The sequence below is a fragment of the Musca autumnalis genome, unplaced genomic scaffold, assembly GCF_047663935.1.
Source record: "Musca autumnalis isolate F117 unplaced genomic scaffold, ASM4766393v1 scaffold_4, whole genome shotgun sequence".
Classification (NCBI taxonomy): domain Eukaryota; kingdom Metazoa; phylum Arthropoda; class Insecta; order Diptera; family Muscidae; genus Musca; species Musca autumnalis.
Genome location: NW_027411977.1, coordinates 86,490,898 through 86,510,289, shown reverse-complemented (window position 1 = coordinate 86,510,289; position 19,392 = coordinate 86,490,898). Strand labels below are relative to the sequence as shown.

The following is a 19,392-nucleotide window of genomic DNA, read 5'->3' as shown; positions in this document are numbered from 1 at the left end:
CAACTGATGTTGTTTGGCAGTGCCGCGTTCTGTGAACGCATTGCGAATCGATACAATCAATTTGGTCTTATCGCCCCTCATTTACTTCGTTCACAGTTCGACTCAAGATGTCGTCCGGCACACAAATGTAACTTTGAATATTTCTGACATGGTTTAGAATACCTAAACACACTTTTGTTCGACGCTGTATTATATCAACTTTCACATGCTCATTGTACTTCAATAATCAATCATACACACACATCCTTATGTCGAGCATAAACTTAATATTCAAACACTTCTAAATCACCACACAAAGGCCCAGTTCAGATTTAGGCAAACGATCTGTAACTATGTTAATTACCCTTAATAGTTGGCTATTTACGGCATACAAAAGGGCACTCATATTTTCGGAAGCCATAATCAGTTAGCACACATCTACATTTGCACATATAAATCTACACATGCATTTAGGTATTAGGGTGCCCTGAATAATTTTGATCCTAATGCCTGGTTGATATCGACTGCATAACGTTGTATCGTATGCTGGCATCTATTGCAGAGGGTTATTTCCTAATTTAAATACGTCCCTGAAGTCATCAAAGTGTTGAAAGGTATCAATCTGTTTTTCTTGGTATGTTGTTAACTGGGCTGATCAATCTATAATACCATGGACCATAGACGTTATTCATCAACACAGTATGTTCGATGCTTTATTCTGTATAATCTAAGGGAAACTTATCAATCCGTAGTTGAAACATACTTTTTGCGCCCTTTTTTGTGATTTAGTTTAAGCTTAACGCTGACCGAATTCTGGCTACACCTTATACTTACTTACTTAGCTGGCCCATTACAGAACATTTGTTCCATAAACCGAACTAAGAAAAAATCTCCAATTCTCTCTGTTTGTTGTTTCGCTTTCTGGAATACCGCGCCTTTGCTCCCTCGAAGCTTTGACCTGTCAATTCTGCTTGGACCGCCACGTGGCTCGTATTTTACGACTTTTTAGCGAATTCATCATCGCTCATTCTTATGATATGGCCTAGCCAACGCAATCGTTGCATCTCGATACGTTTATAAATACTGATGTCGTTGTATAGCAAATACAGCTCGTGGTTCATACGACGTCGATATTCACCGTCAGCGCAGATTGCTCCGTAGATCTTTCGAAGATTTTTTCTCTAAAAACACACCAATCACTGCCTTCTCTGATTGCGCAAGTACCCAGGCTTCGGAACCATACATCAGCACGGGTAGTATAAGTTTTTTGTAAAGCGTTATTTTTGTTTGACGAGATGTGGCTTTGTTTTTAAACTGCTTACTTAAGCCAAGTAGCATCTGTTGGCCAACACAGTTCTTCTCCTTATTTCACAACTGATGTTATTTGTTGTGTTTACGGTGGTGCCGAGGTAGATGAAGTATTTTACTAACTCAAAATTATAGGAACCAACTTCCACTATTTGTCCATGCTGTATGGACGCATTGCGCGTCGACACTATCAACTTGGTCTTCTCGCCGTTTACCGCCAGACCCACTTTAGCAGATTCCCTTTTGACTTTTGCAAAAGTATCAATTACTTCCTTTACCGTTCGATCCATTATGTTTGTATATATTGTTCCACTTCTTTTGAACTTCGCATCTCGTACAACCTTTTCCAGCAGAATGTTGAATAAGTCTCCTTGTTTGAAACCTCTTTTGGTACTAAACTCTTGGTAAAGGTTCTTTGCTATCAGTATCAGTTAATGTCATTCTACAAAGCCGAATGAGCTTTGCAGGGATACCAAATTCAAACATGGCTTGTAATTGACATAAAGGTGGTAGGTGTCGATCTGCATCTCTTGGGTCTTCTCCTGGATTTGTCACAGGGCAAATATCTGGTCAATGGTGCTTTTGCCAGGTCTAAAGCCGCATTAATATGGCCCAATTATTTCGTTGACCATAGGCTTTAGCCCTTTGCACAATATCCCCGACACTATCTTGTATCCAATAGGGAGAAGACGTATGCCCCTATAGTTAGAGCATACAGTCTTATCTCCTTTCTTGTGGACATGGCACAGGATGCTCAGGTTCCAATCGTCAGGTACTCGTTCTTCCTGCCAGCGTGTCGCATCCGCCTCCTTATCAGCGTGTCGCCTCCGGTTTTGAACAGCTCGGCTTGTATGCCATCGGTTCCTGCTGCCTTATTATTCTTCAGCCGGTTTATTACTGTCTTTGCCTCATTTGGCTGCGCGGTATGCATTCAATCCCAGCAAAAATTCGGATCAGTCATTATGTAACCCATTACAAAGTAATGTTAACAAAAATAACTACTTAAATTACTACTTACTAAGTTATGAGTACGGTGGCACAGAGCAAGTTTGTCCGATTACAAATCAAAGGATTGTGTGTTCAACGTTCACCTTCGGCCGGGTACTTTTTGTTAAAAAAAGCCAATGAACATTTGGGGGTGCACATGTAAACATTAAAACAACCCTTAATGTTCGTGTGCGTGGCCTAGTATGTAGTGTGTTCTGCTACAAAGCAGAAGTTCTTGTGTTCAAATACGGTTGCCAAATTACCTTGCTGGTCTCTACAAGAGGATGTGCCTGCATCAAAACCATAAATTTGATGTTTCACTCTTTGGTGAACTTTCGGGCTTCATTTTGGCTCCTGTACATCTCGGTTTGTTCACACTCCCGCTTTAACATTTCTCTCTTTTTCCTGCGGAAAAACGTCTGTCTCTTCTCTATCTTTGTCCCGATACCTCTCTCGTGCGCTACTCGTTGCTACTGATTGTAGAGTAGCCCTATATGCCGCATTGTTATCTTCGGCAGCAGCACGACAATTCTGGTCGTACCATGGATTCTTTGGTGGAGGTCTCTTGTATTCAAGTAAGGATTTTGCGGCTGTTTGCATGGAGTGGGCAATACTTTGCACTTGTGCTGATACGTTTTTGAGTGGAATATGCTGTGGCTATCTGCTGCAATCACAGCTTACCGATGTCTAACTTTCGTGTTGTGTCTGTTCGTACTTTATTTGCTACATTTAACCGGGTGCGTACCTTTGATGCAACAAGGTGGTGGCCCGAGTCAATGTTTACTCCTTGGAACGACCGTACATCCAACACGCTTGATGAATGTCTCCCATCTATCACAACGTTATCAATTTTATTTCTTGTTTTCTGATCCGAAGACAGCCTGGTGCCTTAATGAAGAGAGGTGCTTAAATCTGGTGCTGCTAACTACCATGTTTTTTGTCGCTGCAAAGTCTATCATCCACATACCGTGACTGAGAATGAATTTCCCGACTGTTGAGCCAAAGATATTCTCTTTTCCAATTTTGACATTAAAATTGCCTAGAATAATTTTCATGTCATTGGCAGGACAACGGTCGTATGTTTCTTCTACGCGTTCGTTAAATAAATCTTTGGTCTGTTCGTCCTTGTCTTCGGTTGGAGCATGATCGCAGATAAAGCTAATGTTGAAGAATGTTTGCTTTTATCCGTATTGTTGGAAATCTTTCATTCACTGGGGTGAAACTGGTGACCAGATGTTTTAAATACCGATTAACTACAAATCAGCTGTCAAACTCATGCTTTGTGTCAGTGCGTCATCCAACCATAATTTGTTTGTGTCCAAACAAATATATGTTTGCAATATTTTGTAACATATCTCAATTTAATATCTCAATTTTAATTAATATATTTTTATGGGTGGAGAGGATTTTGCTCAAAGAGAGTAACAACTGGGCTCTTGCAGCTGCGGAATGCTGGTTTATACTAAAGAGCTGTGTGCATGTGTATTGTTCCGATTTCGTTACGATGTCGGTACGATTTATCGGTCTCATCGTCTCACCATCACAATGTATCAACAAACCACAACACAAACCCCACCATCGCCTCACGATAACATTGAGACTTTATCAACAAACCACACACACACAACAACAACTACCGCTGTCGCAACAATTGTTGTTAGTTAACTGACAAACCGACAAACCAAACAACTACAGTGCGTTTGGTGTCGAAAAATCAAAGTTCGTATAGTCAAATACTTCGCAACTACAAATTTGTAATTTCTTTAATATAAAGGCAACATCTAATATCTCAACCTAGCGCTGATGTATGTACATATGATTCATATTGTTCTGCTCTGCTTTCAAGACGATAACAAGTACAGTGAAAATCTTTAGAAGAAAAACGGTAATTTACAATATTACAAAATAAAAGAATTGATCATATAAAAAGCAGCAAAATTTGTCTCTGCTTTGTTTGGTGGTGTGTGGTGGTTGTTAGTCAATAAAAACAAAAACTCACCAAATTTTTTTTTTAATCTTTCAGAAAAACCAGTATTTTTTTTGCTTTATGAAAGGCGTTGTTATGTTTGGAACTGCTTGCAAACAAATATATGTTGCTGCAAAATATGTTTGGGACATATGTTAGAGAGGCCATTTTTTCTGTGTGTAGCGCCTGTATTCGCTGCTCTATAATGACAGTACAAGTTATTTCAGGGGCATGTCCATACTTCCTGAACTGATCAACCGTCCAAAATTAGGCCTTCGAAATATAGGGTGTTTTTTAAGACCGATAGAACTTGAAATTGTAAAATATAACACACAGAATTAAATTGTAATCAAAATTTTTTTTATTCGAAAGATCAATACGTGACATTAACATTTGAAAATGATTTCGGGCATATGGGCACCGCGGCTGTTCTTGACGAAGTGCATTCTGGACGTCCAATTTTTGGCCACTTTTTTGAGCACTGCTGGCCGTATGTCACGAATAACACGAACAATGCTGGCCTCCAAGGCATCAACTGTTGCTGGTTTATCAGCATAAACCAGTGACTTCACGTAGCCCCACAGGAAATAATAGAGAGGTGTCAAATCGCACGACCTTGGAGGCCAATTGACAGGTCCACTTCTCGAAATCAACTTATCGCCAAATTTTGATTTCAATAAGTCGATGGTTGCGTTCGCCGTATGGCACGTAGAGCCATCCTGTTGAAACCACATCTCCTCCGGATCAATGTCATCCATATTTTCAAACAAAAAATCATTGATCATGGTGCGGTAACGATCTCCATTGACCGTAACGCGAGCTCCGGCCTCATTTTTGAAGAAATAAGGTCCGATGATGCCACCAGCGTGAAAACCGCACCATACGGTTCATTTTTCTGGATGTAATGGAGTCTGTAGGGTCTCTTGTGGATTGGTCTCACTCCATATGCGGCAATTTTGCTTATTAACAAACCCGTTAAGCCAAAAATGCGCCTCATCGCTGAACACAATTTTGCGATAAAACAACGGGTCATTGTTGCGCGAATCGACGACTGATTTTCAAAGTAAATTTGGATAATATCTTAGCGTTGTTCAAGCGTGAGTCTATTCATGATGATTTGTCAGAGTATACTGAAACAAATAAAAAAAAAGTTTCATCAAAATTTAATTTTTTGTGTTACTTTTTACAATTTAAAGTTCTATCTAGCTTAAAAAAACACCCTTTACTTTGTCCAAATTTAGTGTAAGTTCGAAGATGGGCAATGTTAGTCCTTAAAATTGATCTTGAACGGATCAGCCAAATTTAGTTTAACTTCGAAAATTGTCAATATCGGCCTTTTCCTCCCCCACAAAAGTTCAACATTTTTGTTTAATTGCAGTTTAAACTCAGATGGAAGATCCCTTGGATCTTGATTACAGCGATATTATGTTTTTCGTGGGCTAGTCCATGCCCTTATAAGGTGACCAGCTGAAATAACTATCTATCAAAAACAAATGACTCCCAAAATAAGAACCACTTCTAAAATTAACCCTGCAGTGCATTCCTTCAAGTGCCTACTCCGCATCACTTTTGAGCTTTAATCCAAAAATATACTTTTGTTGCCAAGTTAGTACATCCAAAATGGGCCACAAAATCTGGAAACCTTGTAAATACATAATTATAGGGTAAAATGATTTTGATAGTGCAACCGGTAGTTCATCTGCCCATATACGTAACTTTCAATTGACACAGGCTGAGGGTATATCTCTGTCGGCAAAACCGACTGATACCTTTTTACTTCTTTGATACAGAATTTTTTATTACACCTTAGATGTTTGGTATTGAAAATGAGCTATAACGGTTCACGTTTTGATATAGCCCCATAGAAGGTACCTCCCGATTACCAAAATGGCTGAAATTTGATGTTTGGTCTTCTTTGGGGCTACAGAACTTTTCCCCCCAGAAGTTTGTCAGTAAAGGAACACGTTTTGATATAGCCCCCATAGAACGGTACTTCCCGATTTACGGTTTTGTGAAGTTTTCAGCCACATTATCTTACCGGAATGGCTGAAATTTGGTTTTGGTTTTACTTGGGGCTACAGAACTTTCCCCCAAAAATGTGTCAATATAGGTCTTCGTTTTAAAATAGCAACCTAGAACAGTACCCCCCGATTTTCGATATTTTGAAGGTTTTTGACACATTTGCACGCCGAAATTGCTGAAATTTCGTACTAAGTTATCTTTGGGACTATAGAATATTTCCCCAAAAATCTGCCGGGTTAGGTCCACATTTTGGTATAGCCCCCATGAAACGGTTCCTGTCGATTTGCGATAGATTGAAGGCTCCAGCAACATTATCTATATATATAAAAGAGCTTAGTGATGAGTGAGTGAGTGAGTGAGTGAGTGAGTGAGTGACTGAGTGACTGACAGATCATCGCCCAGAGGAAACTGCTGAAGCTAGAAGCTTGAAATTTTGAGTGTACGTTGCTGTTGGTGTGCAGGGGTGAGATAAGGCTGGGTTTTTGGAAATTCGAACTGGAAGGTTACGAAAAGTACTAAAAGGTACTAAATATGGTACCCTTTGTATTAGGCAAACGGGAAGAGCTAGAATTCTGAAATTTAGAATGAGGGTAACTGATGGAGAGTTAGAAAGGTGTACCAAAATGTTTTGGGAAATTCGACCTCTAAGTGTACGAAAAGTACTAAATTTAGTACCAATTGTATATTTTGAACGGATTTAGCTGGAAACTTGGAATTTGGTATGGAAATGAATGTTGTGAAGTGGTGTTTATAAAAGGAAATGGTTTGTGAAATTAGTACTCATGTGTACGAATAGTACTAAATGGTACTAAATTTAGTAGAATTTGGATTTAGGTAAAAGGATAGAGCTGGAAACCTGAAATTTGGAATTAAGATTACTGACGGAGTGTAGGATTGAGATATGGGGGTAGTTTTGGAAATTCGTACTTATGTGTACGAAAAGTACTAAATTTAGTACAACTTGGATTTGGGTGAACGAATAGAGCTAGAAACCTGAAATTTGAAATTAAGATTACTGACGGAGTATAGGATTGCGATATGGGGGTAGTTTTCGAAATTCGTACTTATGTATGTGTACGACAAGTTCTAAATGGTACTAAATTTTGTACAGCTTGGATTTGGGTGAACGAATAGAGCTGGAAACTTGAAATTTGAAATTAAGATAACTGTTGAAGTGTACGATTGATATATGGGATAGTATTAGTACTTATGTTTACGAAAAGTACTAAATGGTACTAAATTTGGTACAATTTGGTTTTGGGTGAAAAGATAAAGCTGGAATCCTGAAATTTGGAGTTAAGATTACTGTTGAAGTGTAGGATGGAGATATGAGGGTGGTTTTGGAAATTCATACTTATGGGTACGAAAAGTACTAAGTTTGGTACAATTTGGATTTCGATCAACAGATAGAGCTGGAATCCTGAAATTTATTATAAAGATTACCTATGGAGTGTAGGATTGAGGTAGTTTTGAAAATTCGTACTTATGGGTACGAAAAGTACTAAGTTTGGTACAATTTGGATTTCGATCAACAGATAGAGCTGGAATCCTGAAATTTATTATAAAGATTACCTATGGAGTGTAGGATTGAGGTAGTTTTGGAATTTCGTACTTATGGGTACGGAAAGTAGTGAATGGTACTAAATTTGGTACAATTTAGATTTGGGTGAACGGATAGAGCTGGAATCCTGAAATTTCGAGTTAAGGTTACTGTTGGAGTGTAGGATTGAGGAAGTTTTGGAAATTCATACTTATGGATACGGAAAGGATAGAGCTGGAACCCGGATATTTGAAACTAAGATTACTGTTGGAGTGTAGGTTTGATATGGTTTTGGAAATTCGTACTTATGAGTACGAATAGTACTAAATGGTACTAAATTTGGTTCAATTTGGATTTGGGTGAACGGATAAAGCTGGAATCCTGACATTTGAAATTAAGATTACTGTGAGTGTAGGTTTGGCGTGGTTTTCGAAATTCGTTCCTATTCTGCGAAAAGTACAAAAGTACTAAATGGTACTTAATATGGTATAATTTGGATTTTGGTGAAAGGAGAGAGCTGGAAATTTGGAACTTAGATTACTGTTGGGGTGTAGGACTGAGATAGTTTTGAAAGTTCGTACTTATGGTTACTAAAAGTACTAAATGGCTCTAAATTTGGTACAATTTAGATTTAGGTGAACGGTTAGAGGTGGAATCCTGAAATTCGGAATTACTGTTGCAGATAACTATCTATCTAAATTAAGATTACTGTTGGAGTGTATGTTTCAGGTATTGATGGTATTAGAAATAGGAGAGGAATTCCAAAAGTATTGATGGTATTAGATATTAGAGGAGGAATTCGGAAATTTGGTATTGGTGTGTAGGGTTGAGATATGGATGTTGTTGTGGATATACGTACAATAAATGTACGAAAATTACTATATGGCACAGAATTTGGTTCCAATTGTTATTATGTAAAGGGGTACAGCTGAAAATATGAAATTCGGTATTAGTATAGCAGTTGGCGTTTAGAGTGAAGATAGAAAGGATGTTTTGGAATTTCGTATTTATGTATACTAAAAATACTAAATCGCTATTGGGATATAGTTTTGGATATAAGGAAATAATTCTTGAAATTTATACATATTACAAGTACTAAATTTGGTACCAGTTTGGTGTTGCATGAAAGGATATGGGCGGAATTTCGAATTGCTGTTTTGGTGTCTAAATAAGGATTTTTTTAAATGCATACAAATTCTGAAATTAGGCTGAGGGCTGGCTGATTTATTGAGAAATACGAAATGTACTAAATGATATTAAATTTGACGTTGGGTGTAGCAATGAAGCTGGAATTATATATTTAGTGTGTGAAAAGTACAAAATTGCAATAAATTTGGTATTGGGCTAAGGAATAGAAGTGGAATTCCGATTTATTATTTATTTGTCAGGTTCATTGTTAGAGGTGATCGTACTATAAGTGTACTAGTAATAATACTAAATATTGAAGCACTGGAATTGGGTGAATCGATAAATGAAATTTGTTATGAGGATTGCTGTGTAGATTGGATCAGAATGTTTATTAAAATCCGCCATTAAATATATGAAAGGTTTCTACATGTAACAAGTAGAGCTAAAACTGTACAATTTGAGCTAAGGTCCTGGATTTTAAAAATTGTACTGAATAGTGTACTATTGTTTTTATGTTAACACGAATTCGGTTTCTAAATAATGTACTGAAATCAAAAAGCAGTAAGTTCATTTGAAAAGGTAGATCTATGCGGCTAATTTTTTACAAGAAGGTTTTTACATTCTGAGAATAAAAAGGCCTAAAATAAAATAACAAGTTTTGAATTAACGTTTTCCACATTTTGATATCACAAAATTTAGTTGGAAAATGTGGATTAAAAATGTGAACTAAATTTTCAAATATAGCATGGACTGGAATTTAAAATGTAGCCCGCTGTTGAAGTGTAGGGGTCTTTTTTGAAATTCGAACAAAACGTGTACGAACAGACTTAAATGAAATTAAATATAAATTCAATTCAAATAGTACATCAAAATTTTCAGTGTTCACCATTTTAAATACAGTTTATTTGTATATTATTCACTTTCCGCATACGAAGTAGCGGGCATTTTGCTAGTCTTAACTAAATGGATAAAATTTGGTATTTCGTCTTCTTTAGGGCTACGAATTTATCCCTCAGAAATTTGTAATAAAGGACCACGTTCTAATATAGCCCCCATAGAACGGAACCTCCCGGTTTTCGATATTTGTAAATTTTTAGGCTCGTTATAACGCCTAAATGCTGAAATTTGGTATATATTCTTCCATGGGGTTTCAAATTTTCTCCCTGAAATTTGACAGTACTGGTCCACCTTTGAATGTAACCATCATAAACGGAAGCTCCCGATTTTCGATATTTTAATGGCTTTAGCCTGATCATCAGACAGGAATGGCTAATATTTAGCTAATGTTTATTATTAAATTTTAAAACTCGCGGAGGAGGGTATAAAAAGTTCGTCTCAGCCCAACTTAACTGTTTTTTTATTATTATTTTTTTTAACTACGGACCTGTTCTTAGCTCATTTCGGTTCACCGTCTTCTTATTGTTGGGTGAATACACATGCTCAGGGTATATCCCTATCGGTAAACCTAACGGCTTCTGTTTCTATAAAATTTTGGTTTCTGAATAAAACATATTTTTCCACTTGATCCTACAACCTTATACATATATGAAATTTTATGGCGATCTGTAAACGTTAACCCGTGCCACCAGAGGGATCTTTGTTTCCATAGTAATTTGTATGGGGCCAAAGGTGCATTTTCAGGAAAATTCTCTAAAATCTGCATTTATGGTCCAATCTATGAAATTTTTTTTACCAGTTTATTGCTGTGTCTAAAAAACAAGTCCTGCAAAAAATTGAGAAAATCGGAACTGATTTCGGTATCGCTATAGATAAATGCGGATTTTAGAGAATTTTCGTGAAAATTCACCATTGGCTCCATACAAATTACTATGGAAACAAAGATCCCTCTGGTTTCACGGGTTAACGTTAACCGATCTCCAAAAAAAATTCATATATAGGGGTAGGCGTCCCATAAAAAAGTTGTCTTAATTGGCCACCCTAGTGAACATTTTGTTAGCTCAATAACTTTAAATGGGAGAGGGATGCAATTAACGCTTGGTATTTGCCATCTTAAAGTCGATCAGGGCCGTTTCCTGGTATTTATCGTCACCTATGCCCCAAGTACTGTACCTTTGTCCAATAAAGTTCAAATTCTAAGAAATAGAATGGCATCAAAGTGTGAAAAAGTTTCGCACACAAACTTGTGGCCAATGATTTGGCCTGTTTGATATAAAGCCCCTTGAAACACTTACAACTGCAGCTGCATCTACCTATTCCATTTATTTCTAACCCACACATCGAACAAAAATTTGTATCTTGTGCTTGATTGTGGGGATAAAGGAAGGCCAAAAACACAATCCAATATGATGATAGTTTCTCCCTTTGACTTTAACAACAGAAGAAGAAAATTTTCAATTTATCTCAAAAATATAGATTCTCATGTCCACAACTTTTGTGTTGTTGAAGTTTGAAGTGGGTATCAGTTGGTGTTTGGATGTATATTTTTGTACAGATGTACATAAGAACTTAAATACATTTATGTATTCAATAGACGAGTATGTATGTTCGTATGTATGGACTTCAGCCCTTAGCAAGTGATTCTTTTTTAATGCTCCAGGAACATCATTTCTTAGCGAAGTGTGAAAACTTTCACATCATCAATCAACTGCCAGTGGGGGTGTAATATTAAAACAAGTCACTATCACAGACAATAAATTCAATCAAGAATGTAGTTCATGTTTTCAAGAAAAAACACATACACATACATATGCACATAGACAACTCATCCTCATATATTTGTAAAGCATGTAATTTGAAAATGTTTAAGTGAATCCATAGACGTGTTGAGTTCTTAAATTACCCCAAAAGATATTCTGCTGTAAATTTAATGCTATCGTACTAAATGGGTAGTTCCAAAAGAACGGCATAAACTTGAATTGTCCACTACTAGAATACATTTACATCACAACTTTAAGGAATTTTTCTGATATGAAGCGAGTTGCGTTGAGGTTGTATTTCACTTGTAGGTAAAATAGTATGTCCATAACCTTTTTAACTAAACGTATATTTTTTTCATATATTAAAAATATTTGTAGGTATCTGCCAAATTAACCATTCAGCCCAAAACGTGACTTATTGTGATTTTTTCTTGTTCATATTTGTATTTATTTTCTTACTGTTATTTCAGGTGAAGTTCAAGCATCAACATATCCTGGACGTATTATTGTTACAGAACCCAAAGGCATGGTTCAACCCCGCATTAATGTTGAAAAACACTCAATGCGGCATGTTGTGCTTAATGGACAGACAACATTGCCATGCATAGCTCAAGGCCATCCAGTACCCACTTACAGGTATGTACATATGAAGGAAAAGTGAAATTTGCAAATGGTTTGTTGATTTTATCTGCGTCGAAACCTACATACATACATACATACATACATACATACATACATACATCCAAGAGTTTTTAATATTTATTTAAATAAATATTAAGGGTATGTTTATGTATGTCGATAAGAAAATGAATGCGTAAGAAAAACTACCAATTTTGAAGCAAAAATATTTCCAAAACTAAAGTTAGGGTGTATTTCACACATTTTCGTTTCGAAATACATAAACAGGTGGTTAGTTTCAACCTGTAATATCAACGACAATTAAACACAAGTAAAAAAGTATCAGTCGACATTGCCGACAGATATATACCCTCAGCCTGTGTGAATTTAAACAGATGCAAGATATTGCACTCAAGGCCCCTATTACGATGGTGCAAGTTTTTTTGTCCATACTTCTAGAAAAAATTACTCGAAAGCTGTAAAAATCCGTATGGCCAGCAAGCGCCTTTGAATTTCAGCACCAGCCATGCGCACTTCAACTCTCGAACCGCATACTGCTTTGGTCCACACTTTGCATATCGTAACTTTTCTTCGAATATTAACTAAAATTCATAGGTCCACTGCTTCCCCACAAAAGTTCGAAAATATTCGCTAAAATGGTACGTGCTAAAGTGGTACGTACGGAGCAACCGATTTGGTCCAAACTTTGGATTTCGAAATATTTTGTCTTAACCTAGTTTATGTTCAAAACTTCCGAAATGTTGTGTGGGGCTACGCAAAGGAGTGAACCGATATAGTCCATATTCGAACTAAGCTTGGACAAAATGTTACGAAGGCCAAATTTTGGACCAAATCGGCAGATCCGTTCGAGAGTTATCGTGCGCTCCATCCACTATATAGGTGCCATATGGACTTTTTACACCTTTCGGGCTTGTATGGACTTGCCCCTGATAAAATTTGCAGATTTTGCAACAAAAATCAAAGCAATTCGGGAGCAGGACCTAAACTGAACTTTTCCGAAATTTTGTGTGGTATGTACCCGAAGGAGTACCGATAGGTTTCATATTGGAACCTCATCTATGTGCAGCATAAATTTCACGATTTGCAAAGTATGAACCAAATATTTTACTCCTTTTGAGAGTTATCGGCGGAACAATTTTTCCAAACATTTTCAAACTTTTGTGGAGGAGGTACCTCAAGGAGTGCCCGATATGGCCCATCTTCGAACTTAAACTAAGTTTGGACAAAATTTTACGAATGCCGAATTTTGGACCCGAGCTGTTGCTTCGTTGGAGTGCCCGATATGGCCCATCTTCGAACTTAAACTAAGTTTGGACAAAATATTACGAATGCCGAATTTTGGACCCGAACTGTTGCTTCGTTCGAGAGTTATCGTGGGCACAAGCCAGCCAGACAGACGGACGGACATGGCTAAAACAACTCTGAATTGTCTGAAACACGTTTCGTCCAAATATACTTGGGGTCTAAAACCATTATTTCGATGAGACACATTTTGCCCGTTTGAAAGTTTATATACCCTCGTTGACATAAATGCTGAGGATATAATAAAATTTATTCAAAAATAATTTTCATATATCTTATCTCGTCTTATACTCTATATTAGCGCAATTTTTTAGGCGTTTGTAAGGAGGTAGAAGAAACAAGTATAAAAAGAGAAGTCTGAGAGATAGAAGACTGAGATATACACTTAGCTCTGTGATTTGATACTTTCATCTGTAGAAAATATCAAATCGAATACTGGCTACCCTACCAAAATCCTTAATTAAGTGTTTGGGAGATTTTCCGATTTTAAGCCCTTTTTGGACGTATGCATTTGTGGCGTTATTTTGGAGGGAATGGATCGATATAAGGGCGACCCATTTTTTTGGAACTTCTACGCCATTTTTTTTTTCTTTTGATCCAAAAACTTTATATAAGAAATTTCATGGCGATCGGTTAACTTTAACCCGTGCCACCCGAGCGATCTTTATTTCTATAGTAATTTGTATGGGACCAAAGGTGTATTTTCACGAAAATTGTCTGAAGGCCAAGGCAGTTATGATCCAATCGATGAAAAAACATAAAACGGTTGCCATAAAATCTCATATATATGGTCTTTAGATCAAATGAAAAAAACATTTTGGGGGGTAGGAGTTCCAAAAAACAAAAAACATGTGTTTTTGGTTCGCACTAGTCGGCATAGTTCATAGTTTCGGAAGTAGATCTTATTTTGGGAGTCATTTCTTTTCGATACATGTCGCGCACACCAGTTAGTTCAGTTGGTCACCGTATAACTTAGCATGGAAGCATGGACTTATCCACAAAAAAACATATTGTTGCTGTAAACCGTACCACATGGTGTAGCATCGATATAAATTTTCAAAAGATCTTCGAACAAACCCAAATTGCACCTAAACAAAAATGTTGAACTTTTGTGGGAGCGGTACCCTAAGTAGAAGACCGATATTGATCATTTTTGAAGTTAATCTAATGTTGGACAAAATTATAGGAGATCCACAGTTGGGACCAAATAGGTTGCTCCGTTCACAAGATATCGTGTGTACAATTTTCGCGAAAATATTTGAACCTGGTGGGGGAGGTATCGGAAGGAATGCACCGATATGACACATCTTCGAACTTAGACTAAGTTTGGATAAAATATTCCGAAGGCCAAATTTTTGGGTTGTTTTTGATGTGTAGGGTGAGACGAGGCTGGGTTTTTGGAAATTCGAACTAGAAGAGTACAAACAGGTACTAAATATGGTACCCTTTGTATTAGGCAAAATGGAAGAGCTAGAATTCTGAAAATTCAAATAATTGTTACTGATTGAGAGTTAGAAAGATGTACCAAAGGGTTTTTGGAAATTCGACCTATGATATTTAGTATGGAAATCAAGGTTGGGAAAATGTGTTAATATAAGCAAATGGTTTTGGAAGTTCGTACTTACATATGTGTACAAAAACTACTAAATGGTACTAAAATTGTTACCTGGTGGGGGGGGGGGGGGTTCTCGGTGATCGGAAAAAGCTGGAAACCTGAAATGTGGAATAAGGATTACTGTTGGAAAGTAGGATTGAACGGATAGAGCTTGCATTCTGAAGTTTCGAATTTAAGATTACTGCTGGAGTGTCGGAATGAGATATGGACGAAGTTTTGGCAATTTATACCAGAGCTCCGATTTATTCGTTTTTACTCGCGAGTGAAAAGTACTCGCGAGTGGGAGTACTCGAAAAGTGCGAGTTTTAAAAGAAGTTTACTCTCCACTCTTTTGTTTTATTTGAGAGCACTCGCGAGTACGCGGGGTTTAAAAATAAGAGTGGAAGTGAAAATACACGAAATAGAGTACCAGTTCAATCGAAGAATAAAATCGAGTAAAAATGAATTGATATATTTTTGGAAAAATGTTTGTGTAATGTTGGTGGGAAATTTGTGGGGGGGGGGAAGTTTAGGGTGGGGAAGTTGAGTGTCGGGGGGAAGTTGAGTGTCGGGGGGAAGTTGAGGGCGGGGAAGTTGAGGGTGGGCAAGTTGAGGGCGGATAAGTTAAGGGGGGCAAGTTGAGGGGGGGGGGGGGTTATTTTTTTTTGTGGGTGGGGGCAAAGCCTTTTTTGGGGGGTGTGGTTTCCCCGCCCTCTACTTGCCCCCCTCAATATGCCCCCCTCAATTTGCCCCCCTCAACTTCTCCGCCCTCAACTTGCCCCCCACCCCCTCAACTATTTTATTTTGAATTTCAGTATTAGGGTCACTGTTGGTGTGTAGAATGCAGATAAGAAAGATATTTCGGAAATTAGTGCTTATGTGTACGAAAAGTACAATTTAGTCCACTATTTGATATTGGGTTAAGGAATGATGATTGGTTTAAAAAATTTGGTATTAAGTTCACTGTTTGTGCGTAGGGTTGATATATAGACGCGTTTGAAGAAATATGTACCGTAAGTATACGAAGAGTACTTAATGGTAGTCAACTTGGAGTGTGACGTTGTTGCCTGGATGTGGTTTGGGAAATATGTACGTAACATAAATATACGAAAAGAACAAAAGCGTTCTAAATTTGGTATTCGATAAATTCTAAAATTATTGGAGTCGCTGTTCTTGTGTGGTTTTTATATATGGAAGAGGTTGAGGTGTGGGGTTGAAATATGGAGGTTTTGGAAATACGATAAGTACTAATAGGGTTGAGCTAGAATTTCGAAATTCGGTATTGGGATAGCAGTAGTTGTATAGAGTGGAAGTAAGGAGGAGATTTTGGAAATTCGTACTTATATGTACTAAATGGTATCAAATTTGGTACAATTTGTATTTGAGAGAACGGATAGAGTTAGAATCCTGAAATTTTGAATTAATCAGGAGATAGGTTTTGGTTTTGGAAATTCTTACTTATGTATATGAATAGTACTAAATAATGTCATAATTGTTTCGGGGGAACACATAGGGCAGGTTAGTTGGTATATAGCGTTGATATAAGGAGGTATTTTTTCACGCTTATACCTCATATGTGTTCGAAAAATTACTAACTTTGGTAACATTTTGGTATTGTGTGTGGCAAAAAAGCTGGATTTATACCAAAACTAGGCGTTTACACACAGACGGTATTGGCAGGACAATAGCAAAGTTACAAACCATTTTCACCAATACATTCATACTTTTCTCTATACATATTTAAAAAAATTATAATATAATAATATTTATTTTGTGAAAAGATGTTTGTATTTTTGCTATTGTCTTGCCAATACTGACATTTGTAAACGTAGGGTTAGGGTACTAAACGTTCTAAAGTGTAATACACAATAAATGTACTAGAAGTACTAAACACACGGAGAAAAAAATGCAGCCAACAAATAATATGTTTGGGTGCAAACAAATAATATGTTCGGATCCAAACATGTAGTCAAACGTGAGGAATCTTTTCAACGAACTGTTTTTTTAAAGTTACAATTTTTCTTGCAGAAATTGTCAACACCCTGTCTCACCTACAAACTGACAATTGCCGCAAGGAAAATTGCCTTATGTAAATATGGACTAAGTTCTTTGGAAACGTAGTCATATGTGACAATTTTTATACAATTAGTTGAAAATATTAGTTGCTGTTTGTTTTGGGGTGAGATACTTTTACCATTTTTAACAGTAAAGGAACAGACCAAATGCAGTTCAACATTACGCTAAAGGATGTGAAAATATTAGATTTTCGTTGTACGATTTGCAGTACGAAATTCAGCTAGAAATCTGCATTGCAAACTTTATTTAAATTTGATACAATTCTGTCCGTTTTCTGTGTCTGTTTTCAAAATAATTAATTTATATCTGAATTAATGTTAACAGTTAAAATAACCTCCTCCATCCATTACCGAAACATTTGTCAAAAATATATAGAAAAACATACATTTCTTATACAAAATGTCGACATCTTTATTTTAAATTGCTACACTTACCTTGACCTAGATTTTCGTGTTTTTTAAGTTGCAATAAAATAAAGTGCGGTTTGATTTCATTTCTTAATGACCGAGGTGGAAAATATTCAATGGTAGTTGTTATTTAGAGAAATTCTAACAAATGTGTCATGTACTATTAAATACTATATTAATGGAAATGATTTTAAAATTCTGCTATGTTCATGGTTTAAGAAGAAGTTGTATTAAAGAAGGTGTATTTACTACAACAACTAATAACTTAATGTTAACAACGTTGTTTAGAAAAAATACCGGAAATAAATAAAAAGTATTTAAAATTTATTCTTAATTGTCTTCTATTTTACTCCAGGCATAATGGGATACTTTCTATATTTAATATAATTTGTATACATTGCCTTATATTATAGCTTTTTGCAGGGTTAACCTTTTTTATGACTTTTTTACTTTTTGACGTATGAAAACGATATTTGAAACCCAGAGGATTTATTAAATCCAGATATATGTAAACGTACTATTATAGAAAAACTTAGAAATCTATTTATAAAATTTGGAATATTCTGGGCAGATCTCAATAAATTCTGTCGTTAGGTTTACGAAAGAAGTAATAAACCAACTATGTTTTCGAAAAGGCTTTGTGGTACTGACTTTCCTTATTATACCCTCAGCATTTATGATAACGAGGGTATATACACATTCATACGGGCAAAATGTGCCCCATCGAAGTATAGTTTTAGACCCAAGTATGTTTGGACGAAATGTGTTTCAGACAATTTGGAGTTGATTTAGGCACGTTCGTCCGTCTGTCTGTCTGTCTGGCTGGAGCGCACGATAACTCTCGAACGGATCAACCGATCCCGTCCAAAATTTGGCTTACCTAATATTTTGTCCAAACTTTGTTTAAGTTCGAAGATGGGTTATATCTGTCCACTCCTTCCGGTACCTCCCCCACAAAAGTTCGAAAATGTTTGGAAAATTTGTGAGCACGAAAACTCTTGAAGAGAGTAACCGATTCGGTCCATACTTTGCGCATCGTAAAATTTCTACCAGACTTAGATGAGGTTCCAATATGGACCCAATTGGTTCACTCCTTCGGGTACCTCCCACACAAAATTTCGGAAAAGTTCAGTTTAGGACCCGCTCTCGAATCGCTTTGATTTTTGTTGAAACAACTTGTATTCACTGTCACTCATACGAAGGTATAAGTTTCATTAGGAGCAAGTCCATACTTCCTGAGAAAACAGCCTGAAAGGTAAAAAAAAAACATTATGGCATCGTGGGTAGTGGTTGGAACGCAAAATAACTCTCGAATGGATCTGCCGATTCGGTTCAAAATGTGGCCTTCGTAATATTTTGTGCCTACTTCGTTTAAGCTCGAAGATAAGTCATATCGGTCGCTTTGATTTTTGTTGAAACAGCTTGTATTCACTGTCACTCATACGAAGGTATAAGTTTCATTAGGGGCAAGTCCATACTTCCTGAGAAAACAGCCTCAAAGGTAAAAAAACCACTATGGCATCGTGGGTAGTGGTTGGAAAGCAAAATAACTCTCGAATGGATCTGCCGATTCGGTCCAAAATGTGGCCTTCGTAATATTTTGTGCCTACTTCGTTTAAGCTCGAAGATAAGTCATATCGGTCCATTTCTTCAGGTACCTCCCCCACAAAAGTTCAAAAATATTCGGAAAAATTGTACACACGATAAATCTTGAAAGGAGTGGCCGATTTGGTCCATACTTTACACATCCTAATATATCTACCAGATATAGATCAGGTTTGAATATA

The 19,392-nt window shown here is 36.8% G+C and overlaps 1 protein-coding gene across 1 annotated transcript in view; it reads left to right on the top strand.

Annotated features, from left to right (window-relative positions):
- The window catches only part of Dscam4 (Down syndrome cell adhesion molecule 4), a 349,041-nt gene that overhangs the window by 154,103 nt on the left and 175,546 nt on the right, over positions 1-19,392 (top strand). The window contains exon 7 of the mRNA XM_073987499.1: positions 12,058-12,223. Coding sequence (XP_073843600.1) covers positions 12,058-12,223 — 166 coding nt within the window. The remainder of the gene's footprint in view (positions 1-12,057; positions 12,224-19,392) is intronic.